Source organism: Hemibagrus wyckioides, linkage group LG11 (genome assembly GCF_019097595.1).
Source record: "Hemibagrus wyckioides isolate EC202008001 linkage group LG11, SWU_Hwy_1.0, whole genome shotgun sequence".
NCBI classification, from domain to species: domain Eukaryota; kingdom Metazoa; phylum Chordata; class Actinopteri; order Siluriformes; family Bagridae; genus Hemibagrus; species Hemibagrus wyckioides.
The window spans coordinates 13520789-13535075 of record NC_080720.1 but is presented as its reverse complement, the minus strand read 5'-3'; the positions used below and the strand labels follow the sequence as shown (position 1 = coordinate 13535075).

The following is a 14287-nucleotide window of genomic DNA, read 5'->3' as shown; positions in this document are numbered from 1 at the left end:
AACTCCATGAGACGTGACTTAATGAGCCATGCCTATTCTTAGATGTCTCCTGTTTATTTTTAGTCTTTCTGATTGCAGTAAATTTCCAATTAGATCAAAGTATCACATAAAAGTTCAGACTACTACATGAATCATCCCTTTCTGTGCATTACATTTGATAGAGTATAAGCCATTGGAATTTTCAATTTCACGCCACCTGTCATGGCCAATACTTTCTGTTATATTTTTATATCTTTATTTTACTCACATACATTTTAAATATTTCCCGATGCAATGGTTGCATGCAATATAACATCCACTCTGTATATAATTTTAGGTACCCCTTTGCCTGGTTCTACTGTTCTTCCTCTCTCCTTTGCTGCTCTATATTTTTGCAATCTGTTGAAGCCAATCTTTAATTTAATAGAACCAATTTTAATTATTTCCATTTAAAAATATATCTAACTGAACTGGAAATGATTGCATATCCATTATTGCAGCACTAAACTATGTAAAATAATAATCCACTGACTATATATATATATATATATATATATATATATATATATATATATATATATATATATATATATATATATCAGTCATAACATAAACCACCTGCCAAATATTGTGTAGGTCCCCCTTTGTGCTGCCAAAACATCTCTGACCTGTTGAGGCATGTACTCCACAAGACCCCTGAAGGTCTGCTGTAGTATCAAGCAGCTGATTCCCTTTAACAGGTGCCACTGTAATGAGATAATGTTATTCAGTAAGTGTGGTTTTAATGTCATGATATACACAGTGCATCACAGTTTGTTGTGTATGGGGCTGCATAGCCGCAGACCAGTCAGGGTGCCCATGCCTACCCCTGGTCACTGCCGAAAGCGCCAACAATGGGCACGTGAGCATCAGAACTGGACCAATGAAAGAAGGTGACCTGGTATCAAGTTTTATTTTACATCACGTGGATGGCATGGTGTGTGTGTCGCTCACCCGGGGAACACATGACGCCAGGATGCACTATGGGAAGAGGGAAAGCTGCCAGAGGTAGTGTAATGCTTTTTGCAATGTTCTGCTGGGAAAACTTGGGTCCTGCCATCCATGCGGATGTTACTTTGACACGTACCACCTACCTAAGCATTGTTGCAGACCATGTTCAGGAATGGTTTGAGGAGCACAACAATAAGTTTGAGGTGTTGACTTGGCCTCCAAATTCCCCAGATTTCAATCTAGTTGAGTATCTGTGAGATGTGCAGGACTTAAAGGATCTGTTGCTAACATCTTGGTTTCAGATACCACAGCACACATTCAAGGATCTAGTGTAGTCCATGCCTTGATGGATCAGGACTGTTTTGCCAGCAAAAGGGTGACCAACACAATATTAGGCAAGTGCTCATAATGTGGTCATATTGTGTGTGTGTATATATATATATATATATATATATATATATATATATATGAGTGTAGGTGTGAATGTCCTCTGTTTTACCTCTTTAAGCTGACAAGGACAAGTCATTGACGTTTGAGCCATTTGTCTTTCAAGACCATGGGCAAAAACTTGGATAATATAGACCCTGAAATGCCTTTGTCCCCTGGAGTGTGATTACATAACTTGTGTCACATTGAATAATGGAATGTAAGTCACCTTCAGATGTAAATTAAAGAACAACTTTCCCATTTGCTTCACTCATTGCAGCTAGTCAAATTCCCCTTTCATTTTCCTTTAACCAAAGTCTGCAGTTCATTATATTACAGATACCAGATCACCATGTTAGTACAAAGTTTACCTTGACGCTCGTCCATTTATTGGTAAGATCAGTTAATGTTTGAACAGAGAATGCTGATAACCTGAGCGGGTCTGAATAAGTAGTGACTGCACTTTATGATAAGCTCATCTGAAAGACATGTTTGTATTTACAAGGTCTAGGCGTGAGGCATGTCTCTAGAGATTAAAGGTATGCATGAAGTGATAATAGTGCAGGTGCTGGTGTTTCTTACATTTTTTATTTTTGTTTTGCCATGGGGGGGTGGGGGTGGGGTGGGGGTTGTTCATATATTAGCTTGTGTCTCTGCATAATACAGTTCCCAAATTAAACTTTCCACATATACACAAACAATTAAAGAACCCTACAAGTGAAAGTTTAAGCAAAAGTCAAATATTAATCAGAAATAACAGCATGCTAATAGCACTGTAGAGTGTTTACATGTCCAATGACGTGCTGGAATATTCTCACAACTAGATTTGGCATTTGTCCCCAAATGTTCTCTCTAAGTGTACCAGCTTTTTCCAAACACCAGAGATTTGTTTAAACTGTTAAATTCAATGTCAGATGAAGAGAACACAACCCCTCCGTGTGAATAGAGAATGGATAGCATCATTACTTGGCACTCCTAAGTTCTCCTCCTTAATGAAGTTCCCTAGGGAGGATTTCATTTTAGGGAATCCAGCTCATTCTCTGTAAAACAATCTTGGATTTTGGATGAGAAATACTTGTTCACCTAAAAAAAATGTAGGCCATAACTGTTTGTTGAAGCTGCAAATTACATATAACGTCTAGAGCTAGACAGGGAACATCTGGAGAGCAAGCCCTCCTCAGAGAGGCTTAAAGTCGAACAGCTGGACAGAGTGAGTAGTCAGAAGTTGCTCTGTGCTGAAGTGGAAGATGAATTCTGCTCTCGTTCTTCGTCCTCTGGCCCAACTGCTGCTGCTAGCTACTATTATTCACACTCAGCCCCACTACTTCCATGGAGAGGATTGGGTCAATGCGTGGCGCCAAGGCTTTAACTTCCAGTGCCCTCATGGCGAGGCACTGGTAGCCATCAAGAGCTACTTCAGTGAGGAAGAGGGCTCGGACCGTCTGTGGAGCTTTGAGTGTCAGCCGACTCCCTCCACCCTCGGAGAACCCAGTGCGTGCTGGTGGGATGAACTGAACCTTACTGGCATGGAGTGGTAAGTCTGTGTGTTTGTATCTTCTAGGACATGTAATATACAACATGTGTTTGATTTGTAAGGATAGATCCTGAAGGACAAGAGCAACAGAAGGTGGCATGCAATCTTATCTCGGCTGATGGGGAGGTGAGATCGGACAAGACCGTTATCTGTGTCCCAGTCTCCCTTACCAGCTGTGTGAAGCAGTTGGAGAATTATCTCAGCCTGCATTAACATTTGGCTGCTAGACTTTCGCATGAAAACAAAGATACCATTCTCTGAGCTATGAAAATTTGTAATGTAACCCCCACACACGATATGAAAGAACAGCATTCTGTGAATCTAAAGTATTTGCTAAACTGAAACCTTTTATTTTGGATTTAAAAACATGATTTCTCCACATCGAACACTAAAGGCTGTCCTTAACAGAGGACTTTTTAGAGCGAGTCTGTCTGTGAAAAGCAATTTTGGACAAATCTGTCTCAACTAAACAAAAAATGTTTTCCATAGCTCTTGCATAAAAAGCTGCAAATTACATTTCACTTCTGAAGTCAAAACCCGAACATCTGGAGAGCAAACAGTCCCCAGAGTTGCTTCATGAGGAGCAGCTGTACAGAAATTTCATAAATGGAACAGACACATCACTGACTACCATGTTGGGTCATGGCTGCCCAATTATTAAACAGCTTCCATGTACATTATTTGCAGCAGTTACTACTTGCACATATATCTAGATAATATGTATTTTACACTGTGAAAAGAGGACTCTTTATGTTTGTGGATCTAATACTTCTAACTCAAGACTACAAAATTTACAAAATTTTTGTACTGTTGCTGCATGTTCAGTCTTAAAGTGATGAAACGCTGCAGAACCCATGTCTCCTGTGTTTTGCTAAGAGCTCAGATGTGAATACTTGGGAAAGCTGAGATAAAACATCACTTTCCAGCTGTTTGAAAAGCCAGACCGTTGCTGTGGATACATCAGTGTTATTTGTTTACCATGGAGGAAAATAAAGTTGTAAGCCAACCAAACCAGACTGAAATGAGACAAACAGACATTTTGGTTGAGCCAGGACTTGCACACGGCATTTTACCTCACCTCTGTTTCAAAGCCCAGTCAACCACTGGCCCCAGAAAACTCATGAGGGAAATATTTAAAGGTCTTGTATGATGCCAAGAGGAATTTTTATGAGCGGACACTGGGCATGTGCACCAAACAAAATTAGGCAATAGTATCCAGAGCCATAGGCTACTGAAAGAATATAACTTATATTAAATCCTAAACAAAACAACCGAATAATGGCTGCCATATATTACTTTCATCCAAGAGTTGACTGGGTGATGTGGTATCTTAGTTGTTTAGTTATTGGCCTACTGCTCAGAAGATTGTGAGTTCGAATCCCAGGTCCATTAAGCTGCCACCACTGGGTGCTTCCAGAAACATAAATGGAAGAAAATGCTGAAACATGATGCTCGAGCAGAAATAAATTGTGGAAGTATCCAGTCACTTGTGGTTTTGTGGTTAAAATCATAACCATTTAACAATACTTTATGTTTGTTTTAAAGCAACTACAGTGTTATTCATGTAAGTCTCTGTAATTTTGCAGTAGATACCATTTGACTTGCTGGCTATCATTTGACTTGCTGGCTGGCCAATTTTATTAGCTACATTGCTGTATATAATGTTACAAATTTTAAAACTAAACATGCTTTTTCAAATTAAATGGACTTCTTGCCTTATAGGAAGCTATAGGACATAATTCACTGTATAGTCTTTGCTTGCTCTTGTAGTTGAAATACCATACAATCATTGCCTGGCTGAATGAAAAGGAGGAAGTCTTAATAAAAACATATAGGAAGTAAAACATATTTTTTTAAGTATTCAGTTTCAATAATAATCAAGCAAGATGCCAGAGCAAGAATAATTTTAGGGTTTTATTTAATGTTATCATAGGTCTAAACCCATAATGTGGTAGTTAAGTTTTTTTTTTCAGTTCAATTCAATTCAATTTATTATATACTTTTAACAATAGACATTGTCTCAAAGCAGCTTTACAGAAATATAAAAACATAGAATAAAAAGTATAAATTTTACGATTAAATTAATATACACAATAATATACAACCCTGATAATATACACAACCCTAAGTAATGTAATGTAACGTATATTTTAGTCAGTTTACAACACTGAAAATCCCACAGCTCATGTTTCACCTTCACACATAAACATATTTTCAATACCATGACTGTTTTCAAGAAATTAGAGAACTATCAGGAACTATTTATGTAGAAAATAAAATGTTCTCTTTCCTGTTTGAATGGTTGCTTGCTGAACCGTACACCCCTTTCAGAACCATATAACCTTTTATCCGATTTATAATGACAACCTGACAACACTGACTGAAACGTAATATCTAAGACATTTTCTCATCAGTCACTGCTTTTAACTTGTGACAAATCTGAAACACACAATGTCTAGATGTGACAAGTCCTGCTGAAGGAGAAGGGATTATAAAAGTCTGCGAGCATGGTTTCAATCCTTCATGTCCACAGTCTTCATGGAACATGCTATTGCTGTAGAGTCTGTAATAAAGTGTGTGTAGAGAGTCAGTATAAACATGGCTGAACCACGGGGTTAACCTGCTTTGTGAATTGCATGGTAATTTTAATTTCAAGCTCTCTTTTATTCACCATCATTTGCATTTTTTAAAGAAGCTTTTGCTGTTGCTTGGACTGCTTGGATATACTAAAGGTATATATATATATATATGCATATAAAGTATTATACAGAGCATACATCCCAGTAAATTGAAGTGCAATACATGCAAGGGTAAGATTCATGCACATCATACTAAAACATTCACTTGGTGAGCTGGTTAAATTATTTTTACCAGCTGGTTGAAAATCTAAATTACTGTTACTAATCCTAACATATTGCAGCAAAAAAACTGACAAAGGTTAAAATAGTGACTGACTGCAAAATAAAGAAAAAAATTATTTTTAGTTATGTGTTGAGTTTTAAAGAAAATAACACAATTGTAAAGCAAGTAAAACTTTGATACGTTCGAACCATCAATTTAGTGAAGTAATAAGGATACTGGAAACTAACTATAACACTAACTAGCAAAGGTGGTCTGTTAGCTGATTTGGTAGCCAAAGTTTAATTTTTCCAATAGGGACAAGACCAGATAGTGATGTTAGAACAAGATTATTGTTAATGGTTGGAGTTTGGATGGGGTGTTGAGGTTTTACAAGGAATGTTATGTATTGTCTATAAATATTTAACAATCTCATCTTACTTCTATAAAAAATAGACTAATTTTAAGCACATGCTGAAGGAGTACTGATACTGATCATGCTGCAGAAAGACCCGGTAGAGGCCGAGCTGTTCATATGCCACAAAATCCCCAGTGTTAAATTAACACCTAAAGCCTTGAATAAAGTTCAGATGGACTTCAGTGAACACTTCCGAGCATTCCGTATTGATGAAGGGCACTTTGAAGGGGGACAGTCATTTGTGGGTTTGATCCAAACAAACAAATTTACTTCAGATAAACAGCATTTACTTCAAATATTTCTAAAGGGAACAACCAATGGACACAATGTTCCTGAGATTCATTTTATGTGGAAGAGACAAATGGCTGCAGCAACAGGAGGATTTATTTAGGTCAAGTCCAAATGTGAAACATTATATTTAGAATTGTAACATCAAAACAAGTCAAAATAGAACTGCAAACTCTTCACACATGTACTATTTACAGAAATCAAATTAAATGAACAGCAGCTCGCAAGTGAAACTGAAACTGGTCACTGTAAACGGGGCATTTTCGCACCTTAGATCATTTGTTCATTATTAAAATGAGAGTTCTTCGTGATTTTGTGACACTAAAGCACCTGCTTCTGCTTTAGAAAATGATGTTCCAAGTGTGTTCCAAAGAGCTCTTATTCTCGCTTTAGCATTTTCACTGTGTAGGCTGGAGTTTCTAGCCCTTGTTGAAGCTCGAGTCAGCACAGTGAAAATGCTAAAGCGAGAATAAGAGCTCTTTGGCGGACTCAGAATCACCTCACAATAGACTACAGCTCATGTTAGAGAATATTCAGCATTATTCAGAATGAGAAATATAGTTTTTGACTGTTTTCTGCTTCTCAGGAGGCATTAAATCTTAGCTATATGGCCAAAGGTTTGTGGACACTTGAATACCATACCCATATGTGGTTCTTCCTCATATAGTTGCCCAAAGATGGAAGCACGTAATTTACTAGAATGCCTTTGTATGCTGTAGCATTACAACTTTTCTTTACTGCAACTAATGGACTCAAACATGCTCCAACATGACAATACCCATTTGCATAAAGTGAGCTCCATGAAGACTTAGTTTGCCAGTGAAATGGCCAAGTGTAAGAATCTGAGCAATTTTGACCAGGCAGTTTTGATCTTGTAGGTTGTTCTCGGTATGCAGTGGTTAATAGCTAACAAAAGTGATCCAAGGAAAGAGAAATGGTCATGGATGCCCAAAGCTCACTGATACACATGACACGTGAAGTAGCACTTGCTGTTGCTAAAGAAGTTAATGCTGGCTATGACAGAAAGGTGTCAGAACACACAGTGCATAACAGCTTGCTGTGTATGGGATTGTGTAGCTGTCGACTGGTCAGAGCTGCTGATCCCTGTTTACTGCTGAAAGCACCTACAATGGACCTGTGAGCGTTAGAACTGGACCATGGAGCAATGGAAGAAGTTGGCTTGGTCTAATGTATCATATTTTCTTTTACATCATGCAGACGGCCATGTGAGTATGCACAGCTTTAGGAAGAGATGGCACCGGAATGCACGTTGGAAAGGAAAAAAGCCGACAGAAGCAGAGTGATGCTCTGGGCTAAAATGTTCTTCTCGGAAAACTTGGGTCCTGTAATTGGATGTGGATGTTACTGTTACATGAACCACCTTCCTAAATATTGTTGCAGGTCGATTACACCCCTTCATGCCAACAGTATTCTCTAATAGCAGTGGCCTCTTTTAGCAGGATAAGATTGCTCTACCACACTGCAAGAATTGATCAGGAATGACAAAATGTTCAAGGTGTTGACAAAGCTGTTTTTGTGGCACAAGAGGGACCTACGCAATATTAGGCCGGCGATTTTAAATGTTATGGCTGATCAGTGTACGTGTGTGTATATACATTGTTTATGTTAAATGGCATATCATTTTAATTTTCCATGCCACTAAAAATGAACACTAGGAAAGATCACTATTAGCACACAATAGATGCCCTTATTGTGCAGAAATGATGACCTTTGCAGTGCATAGCTGTGTTGTTGCATTAATAGATTAGTGTGATGGTGATGGTGGTAGTTTGTATGTGTGTGTATGTGTGTGTGTGTGTGTGTGTGTACATAGTAGTATATGTAATTTGCCATATTCCACCCAACAGTATGTAGCGCATTAACAGACAGCTTCAATAATGCTGAATTGCATTTATATGAGATGACAATGAACTATTACATTCATCTATATGCACAGTTCATACTTGAATATGAAGAATTATATGAAGAATAAGAAGAATACTAGAGCTGAGAATTTCAGGGTTAAAGGTCTCAATCTAGACTCGGATTTAACTTGAATCTGCCAGTAACAGATTAACCACTGAGTTATCTTTTATCACTCATTAATGCATTCATTTATAAGTGCACTCATATAAACCAATATAACCAATAATTTATTGTATACTTATAATACTTTCTCTGGAATGAATTGATAGCATGTCCTAAACAGATACAAATACAGTAACAAACAGGAAGCTCATTATTCCTTTTATTTTTCTGGTTGAGCAGCTGAATTCTCTTCACAGTGATCTTCCATGCATGGTGCGTGTCTGGATTATGGGTTGCAATGGCATGCAACACAAGGACGTTTGCTCTGTTACTTGAAGTCTATGTTTGGTGTCATTGTTCTGAATGGTCTCAAAGCACTCAGCTGCTATGTGCTCTTTGTGGGACAAATATGGTCTCAGTATAACATTTCCTTTCACTTTCCAGCAGAGCAGCCCATTCAAACACCTCATGCAGATAACACACGTTAGAGAGGCCAACATATCTCTGCTTGGGTCTTCAAAAATATTAATTTCTTTAATTTAAACAGTACCATAACATGTATTTTCCATTGCCCATGTACTCACCATTCTTTAACATTTAATCATCTAAACACATACAGATAGCAACACTTACTTTACTGCACCGCTTGTCTATTAAAGGTTAGAGTTTAAAACAAGAGCATCGTTGTTTGTTTACTTGCTTATACTTAACATCAGCTTTATTAGAAACAGATATGGCAAGAGAACAGAAGCTTAGATTTCAGCTAATCATTTTCATTGTTCGCATCTTTGAAATATCTGAACAAATTGCCGTAATGTTTGATTCTCAGACAAGCTGACTTGCTAAATGGTCACTGCTTGAGTTATCATTTAGCAAGCATTTCATCTTTTCTCAGTCTTCTAATTTTACTGCTAAAGCCTGAGCGAGAGCCAGCTGTGGAGAACACTAGGACATTGAAAAAAAACAGCTATTTTTGTGACAGACCTTTAAACAAATGCAGATTGTCAGAAAAGTCAGAGGGAATTAGACCTGATAAACTGTTTTGAAAAGATGGCTATGAATAACCTGTTTGATATATACCATAAAAGTCAGTTCAGAGATAAATGGAACTGGCAGAAAGGAGCATTATCCTCGTGTCCTTCTAAAATGTTTATGCTCCAACTCTTGAAATGCCAGAGTTATTTCCTGAGCTACTGGACTGGGTTTCATACTTGGCATGGACTTTATATATAGCGTCCAGAAAGACATATCCTTATGCAAGATCTTCTCATTCATGTCTCAAAGGAAGGCCAGATGAGTGTTTTAGTGATTGCTTTAGAAAAGAACAGTGACTCTATTCAGATCTGTATTTAGTGCCGTCTCTGTGCTCAACTCAAATGAGCTGGATGGTAATACCAGCACTGAACATGAATAGAGAAAATTGCATGTCAAATGACATTTTTAATTAGACAAATGTGTGGCTTGCATGGACAGGATAAATCAGCCATATGGGATTTAAAGAGAGACAGTGCTTAGTGCCTTTGGGTCCTAGAGGAGCATTTCAACAGGTTCTTTCCTGCTCCAGAGCATACACTGTGGGATTAATTGGGCTCTGCATGCACCTCACTGATTCCCCCTCAAATCTGCCCGTTAGGGGAGGTTTCCTTTGACCTGGCGCCATGCAGTCTCAACCTCCTACTGCCTGCCTAGGCCAGATGGGGCTTTGAGAATACACACAGTTAGACACGCTACTTGTTGGGAATTGCCAGTTAAAGGTTAAATTCTGAACAGACTGTTCTTTACAAAGCAAGCTAGCTCTTTTGAATCAGAAATGATTATCAATACATGTGTAGGTACCTAAAAAACTACTCCAATTTATACGTAGACATTGAATCTTAGTATCCTGTGCATGCTGGCTCATGTCCTTATTTTAGTTACTTCACAATTACACCAAAATCCAAAGTTTTACAGAGTTACCCCAAGGGGACAAAAGCTGAGCTTATGTAATGAAGTCTGATTCTACGGTGTGATCTGGGAAGCACTATCTTTCCTACTAAACATGTGCTTCTAATAAACATTTGTAGATGGATGAGGTATTATGCTCAAATATAAATGTTGTTTACATGCTTGTTAATTTCAAGTGCTGTTCTCAGCAGCCTGTGGTCTTTATCAGCAGCAGTCTCTTGAGAGGGGCTTATTTCTTTCCTCACCCTTCACACTCCAGAAAGAGTCACTTGGATTTGCACACCTTTAAAGATAACATTCCACTGAGAGAAGCCTGTCCCACTCCCCATTGGTGGAGCTGATCTCCATGGCGTCAGCGTTGTCATGACAAAGAGACCGAGCTGCTGGTGGCCTGATGGTGGCAGCTCTGTTGTGATGACAACATCCTGTATGGGCCATACACAAGCAGTAACTATCAACAGACCTGTATTTACGGAAAACCTTGTTAGCACCACTTGTTTCTAACCCCACCTTTGACATGAGGCTCATCAGGTTATGCTTGGTTTTTGACCTCGAGAATTCTTCAGCATTATTGACAGATGAAATCAATTCAAGGTTACATTCCTGCTGTGAAATGGAAATGTAACCACAGTGGGGTTCAGAAATATGACTAACACAAGTCAACATCCTGCTAGAGTCTTAAGCATGCTTTGGTTACAATCACACTGGTTACAGTAATCACAGGCCGCAGGTGCACCCCTGACTGAAACCAAATTATGAATGGTGCTCATCTTAAAATCTGAGGAAAGAACACAGGCTGAAATTGATTTGTCCTTATAAACAGATATGCTGTATATTAACCTACAATATTTTAAGCACAGTATTATATATCATATACTATACTTATGTAGTATAGTATGCTACTATATGGTATGATGTAGTATAATTTGGTGATATCCTGCTGTAATACATTACACTGATAAATAATACAGTGGATATGATTTGACATATAATACAAAACATATAGTCTACATATAGCATATTTTAGATATTTAGGGGCAGCAGTGGCTTAGCATTTAAGATGCTGTGTTACTGGTCAGGAGTTCAAATCTTAACACCACCCAGCCTTTAACCTTCCCTGCCCCAGGTACCCCATGCAATAATAAAACATGAGAATAAATATAACATGCACTATATGGCCAAAGGTTTGTGGACACCTGACCATCACACCCACACATGCTTTTTGAACATTCCATTCCAGGTTGAGGTCGGTCACTGATGTTGGTCAAGGAGGCTTTCCAGTTCACTCAAATGTATTAAGTAGGGTTGATGTTAGGGTTCTTCCAACCTTGGCAAACCATGTCTTTATAGAGCTTGCTTTGTGCACAGAAGCACTGAAATGCTGGAACAGCCAGTTCTAGCACGGGAAACTGTAAAACTACAGCACAGAAGGACATTCTAGACAATTGTGTGCCTCTAACTTACAATGGTTTGGACAAGAGCCATACATAGGTGTCATAGTGGATATTTGCATATAGTGTACTATACTTAAAAACTATTGAAGAAAAGGTTGTCTGTGTGCATTACGTGCTGTATAACCTCCCTACAGTTTTAGACTGATGGTATTTTTAGTCTGTGACCTAGTGAACCGGTATTGATGTATTCATTGATAGAAGTCTCAAATGCACTTCTGTAAGCAGCTCGGGATAAGGACGTCTGCCAAATGCCGTAAATGAGACGTATTGTTTAGCATAGTATATTACAGTGATACCATTCTATAATTAGTTATAGCAAAACTTAAATAATATTGAACATATTGTATTATCACTGTAGCATTGCATAGTACATATAACTTAATATATTTATATCGTGTTTAATAAATATTTAACAAATAAATAAAATAACTACATAAAATATGTATAATTGATTTCCTAAGCTGCTCTTGGCTTTCTTAGGAAAATCAACATCTCCAGTAAATGCACTTTTACTGCCACTTGATGCATCACTGGGCCAAACCAAACCAAACCCCAGCTTCATCTGCAATGGGTTTTAAGTGGTTGCATTAAATGCTTTGTGACCGTGGAAATGTGCTGTAATTTGCTGTCAGCAATATACATATAATCAGAAAACCTAATGCACAAGTTTACTTCTTTCATCTGCACTATGGTTAATGGGCAAAATGCTTATGAACAAAGTGATGTGTGGAATCGTAATCGTAGTAATGTGTCGTAATGTGTGGAAATATTATAGTTGGAGTGCTACTTTCAGCTAATGAACTATAATGTCTATTGAGTTTATTTTGTATGTCACTGAAGATACAGCTTTATTTAAGTGAAATACTGTTGACAATTCCTCACAAATCAGCAGAACAAATTTTTTTTTGTACAGTAAATGGATTAATATTCCCTTAATTCTGGAAAAATGTTTAAACTAGGAAATATATTCTATAGATTTTATACTTATACTTAAATGTATAATGTTTCATACAATAAATTGCATATATATATATTTATATATTGCAGCAAATATCTTGTGGTGTCTTAGTATTACTTTGTCTTTGTAACCCTTACTGTGAAGCCATTGCTGACCAGTCTAATTATCATAAATTAATCATTCAGACTCAAGTTCAATTTCTGGTCTTTTCCTGAAGGACTTCCACATGCAGTGACAATGGTATAGTGGCTGGAGTGCAGAGTCAGTACTTTCCTTCTACTCTGGACCGAGAGTGGCGCTTCTACTGCTGCCGCTACGGTAAAAGATGTCCTTATTCCTGCTGGTGAGTAGGCATAGGCTCTGACTTACACAACTAAATTACTTATTTGTCTGTTATTACATAAAGTCATACTGGATTCAGAAAGTACTTTAAAGAAAACTTTACCAAACGGATACTCACTCTTTGACCAGTACTCCTCTCCTTCTCCATGTTCAACAGGAAGACCTCTGACATTCCAGAGTACCACAAAGAAGAGGCTGAACTGGTCGTCCCTGCTTATGGCTACTTCATCCGGGGAGCTCAGACCACCTTTAGTGGGGTGGTCAGGTATGCAGTGTCTCAGTTCATCTTCATGTTTAACTGTTGTTATGGGAGGCTTTTAGTGTAACACAATTAACAGCATCTTTTTTATGTAATGCTAATGATGTAAATCTCATTAGACTCTCTTTTACTGTTTTCAGGGATCGCCAGTGGAAGTACATCCTGTGCAGGATGACAGAATTTGATTGTGAATTTCAGAACTTATAAATCTGGACATTTAAGCCCCCAAAACGTCCACATAAATATGAGTTTTAATGAAATTTATTTAGAAAAGGCAATTATACAATTGAACATGCAATACAAGTAAGAAAAATTTTATAACCTAGGAATTTATTTCATTTCTATGTGATTTCATGTAATCCTGCATGGTTTGAAGTGTAAAGCATTAATCAAATGCCAGATTGAAGCACTGTGAATGGCATGCATTTTTTTAATATCTACACCTGTTTTGACAAAAGAAAGTTATATAACAGTGTATCTTATTTTGTATTAGTTAATTAAAACAACCAATAAAGCATTTTTCCCTGAGAGTTTGGATTCTCTTTGCATTTAGAAAAATCTATTCATGGTAAAGCATTTCAAGATGGTTGAACTTAGAAATGTAAGTTCACCTGCTGCCTTAAAAACCTGAGCAAACTCGACTGGAAGATGAGCTTTGTTTCGACTCACAAATAGTCAAGACAATGGATTACTTTCGTTTTTAAAATAACTTCTTAAAACCTAAAAAGATTGAGTTCAGTATCCAAAACCTCTCATGACAGTTGAAGCGGAAAAATAAGTTCACATAACTTGATTGAGCTCTCATGTTTCACAATGTAGAAATTGCATA

At 37.6% G+C, this 14287-nt stretch overlaps 1 protein-coding gene across 1 annotated transcript; it reads left to right on the top strand.

The window, feature by feature from the left end:
• Positions 1-2424: 2424 nt before the first annotated feature.
• dpt (dermatopontin) lies at positions 2425-13988 on the top strand. Its single transcript, XM_058404247.1, has 4 exons — positions 2425-2929; positions 13075-13200; positions 13357-13464; positions 13599-13988. Exons 1-4 carry the CDS (start codon positions 2643-2645, stop codon positions 13663-13665), a joined length of 588 nt encoding a protein of 195 aa, XP_058260230.1. The 5' UTR covers positions 2425-2642; the 3' UTR covers positions 13666-13988.
• The last annotated feature ends 299 nt before the right edge of the window (positions 13989-14287 follow it).

Bases quoted from the DNA above. Each gene is read 5' to 3' on its own strand.
- dpt (XM_058404247.1), top strand. From the start codon at position 2,643: ATGAATTCTGCTCTCGTTCTTCGTCCTCTGGCCCAACTGCTGCTGCTA. The intron at 2,930-13,074 runs GTAAGTCTGTGT...CTTTTCCTGAAG, and splicing joins AACCTTACTGGCATGGAGTG to GACTTCCACATGCAGTGACA. The intron at 13,465-13,598 runs GTATGCAGTGTC...TACTGTTTTCAG, and splicing joins ACCTTTAGTGGGGTGGTCAG to GGATCGCCAGTGGAAGTACA.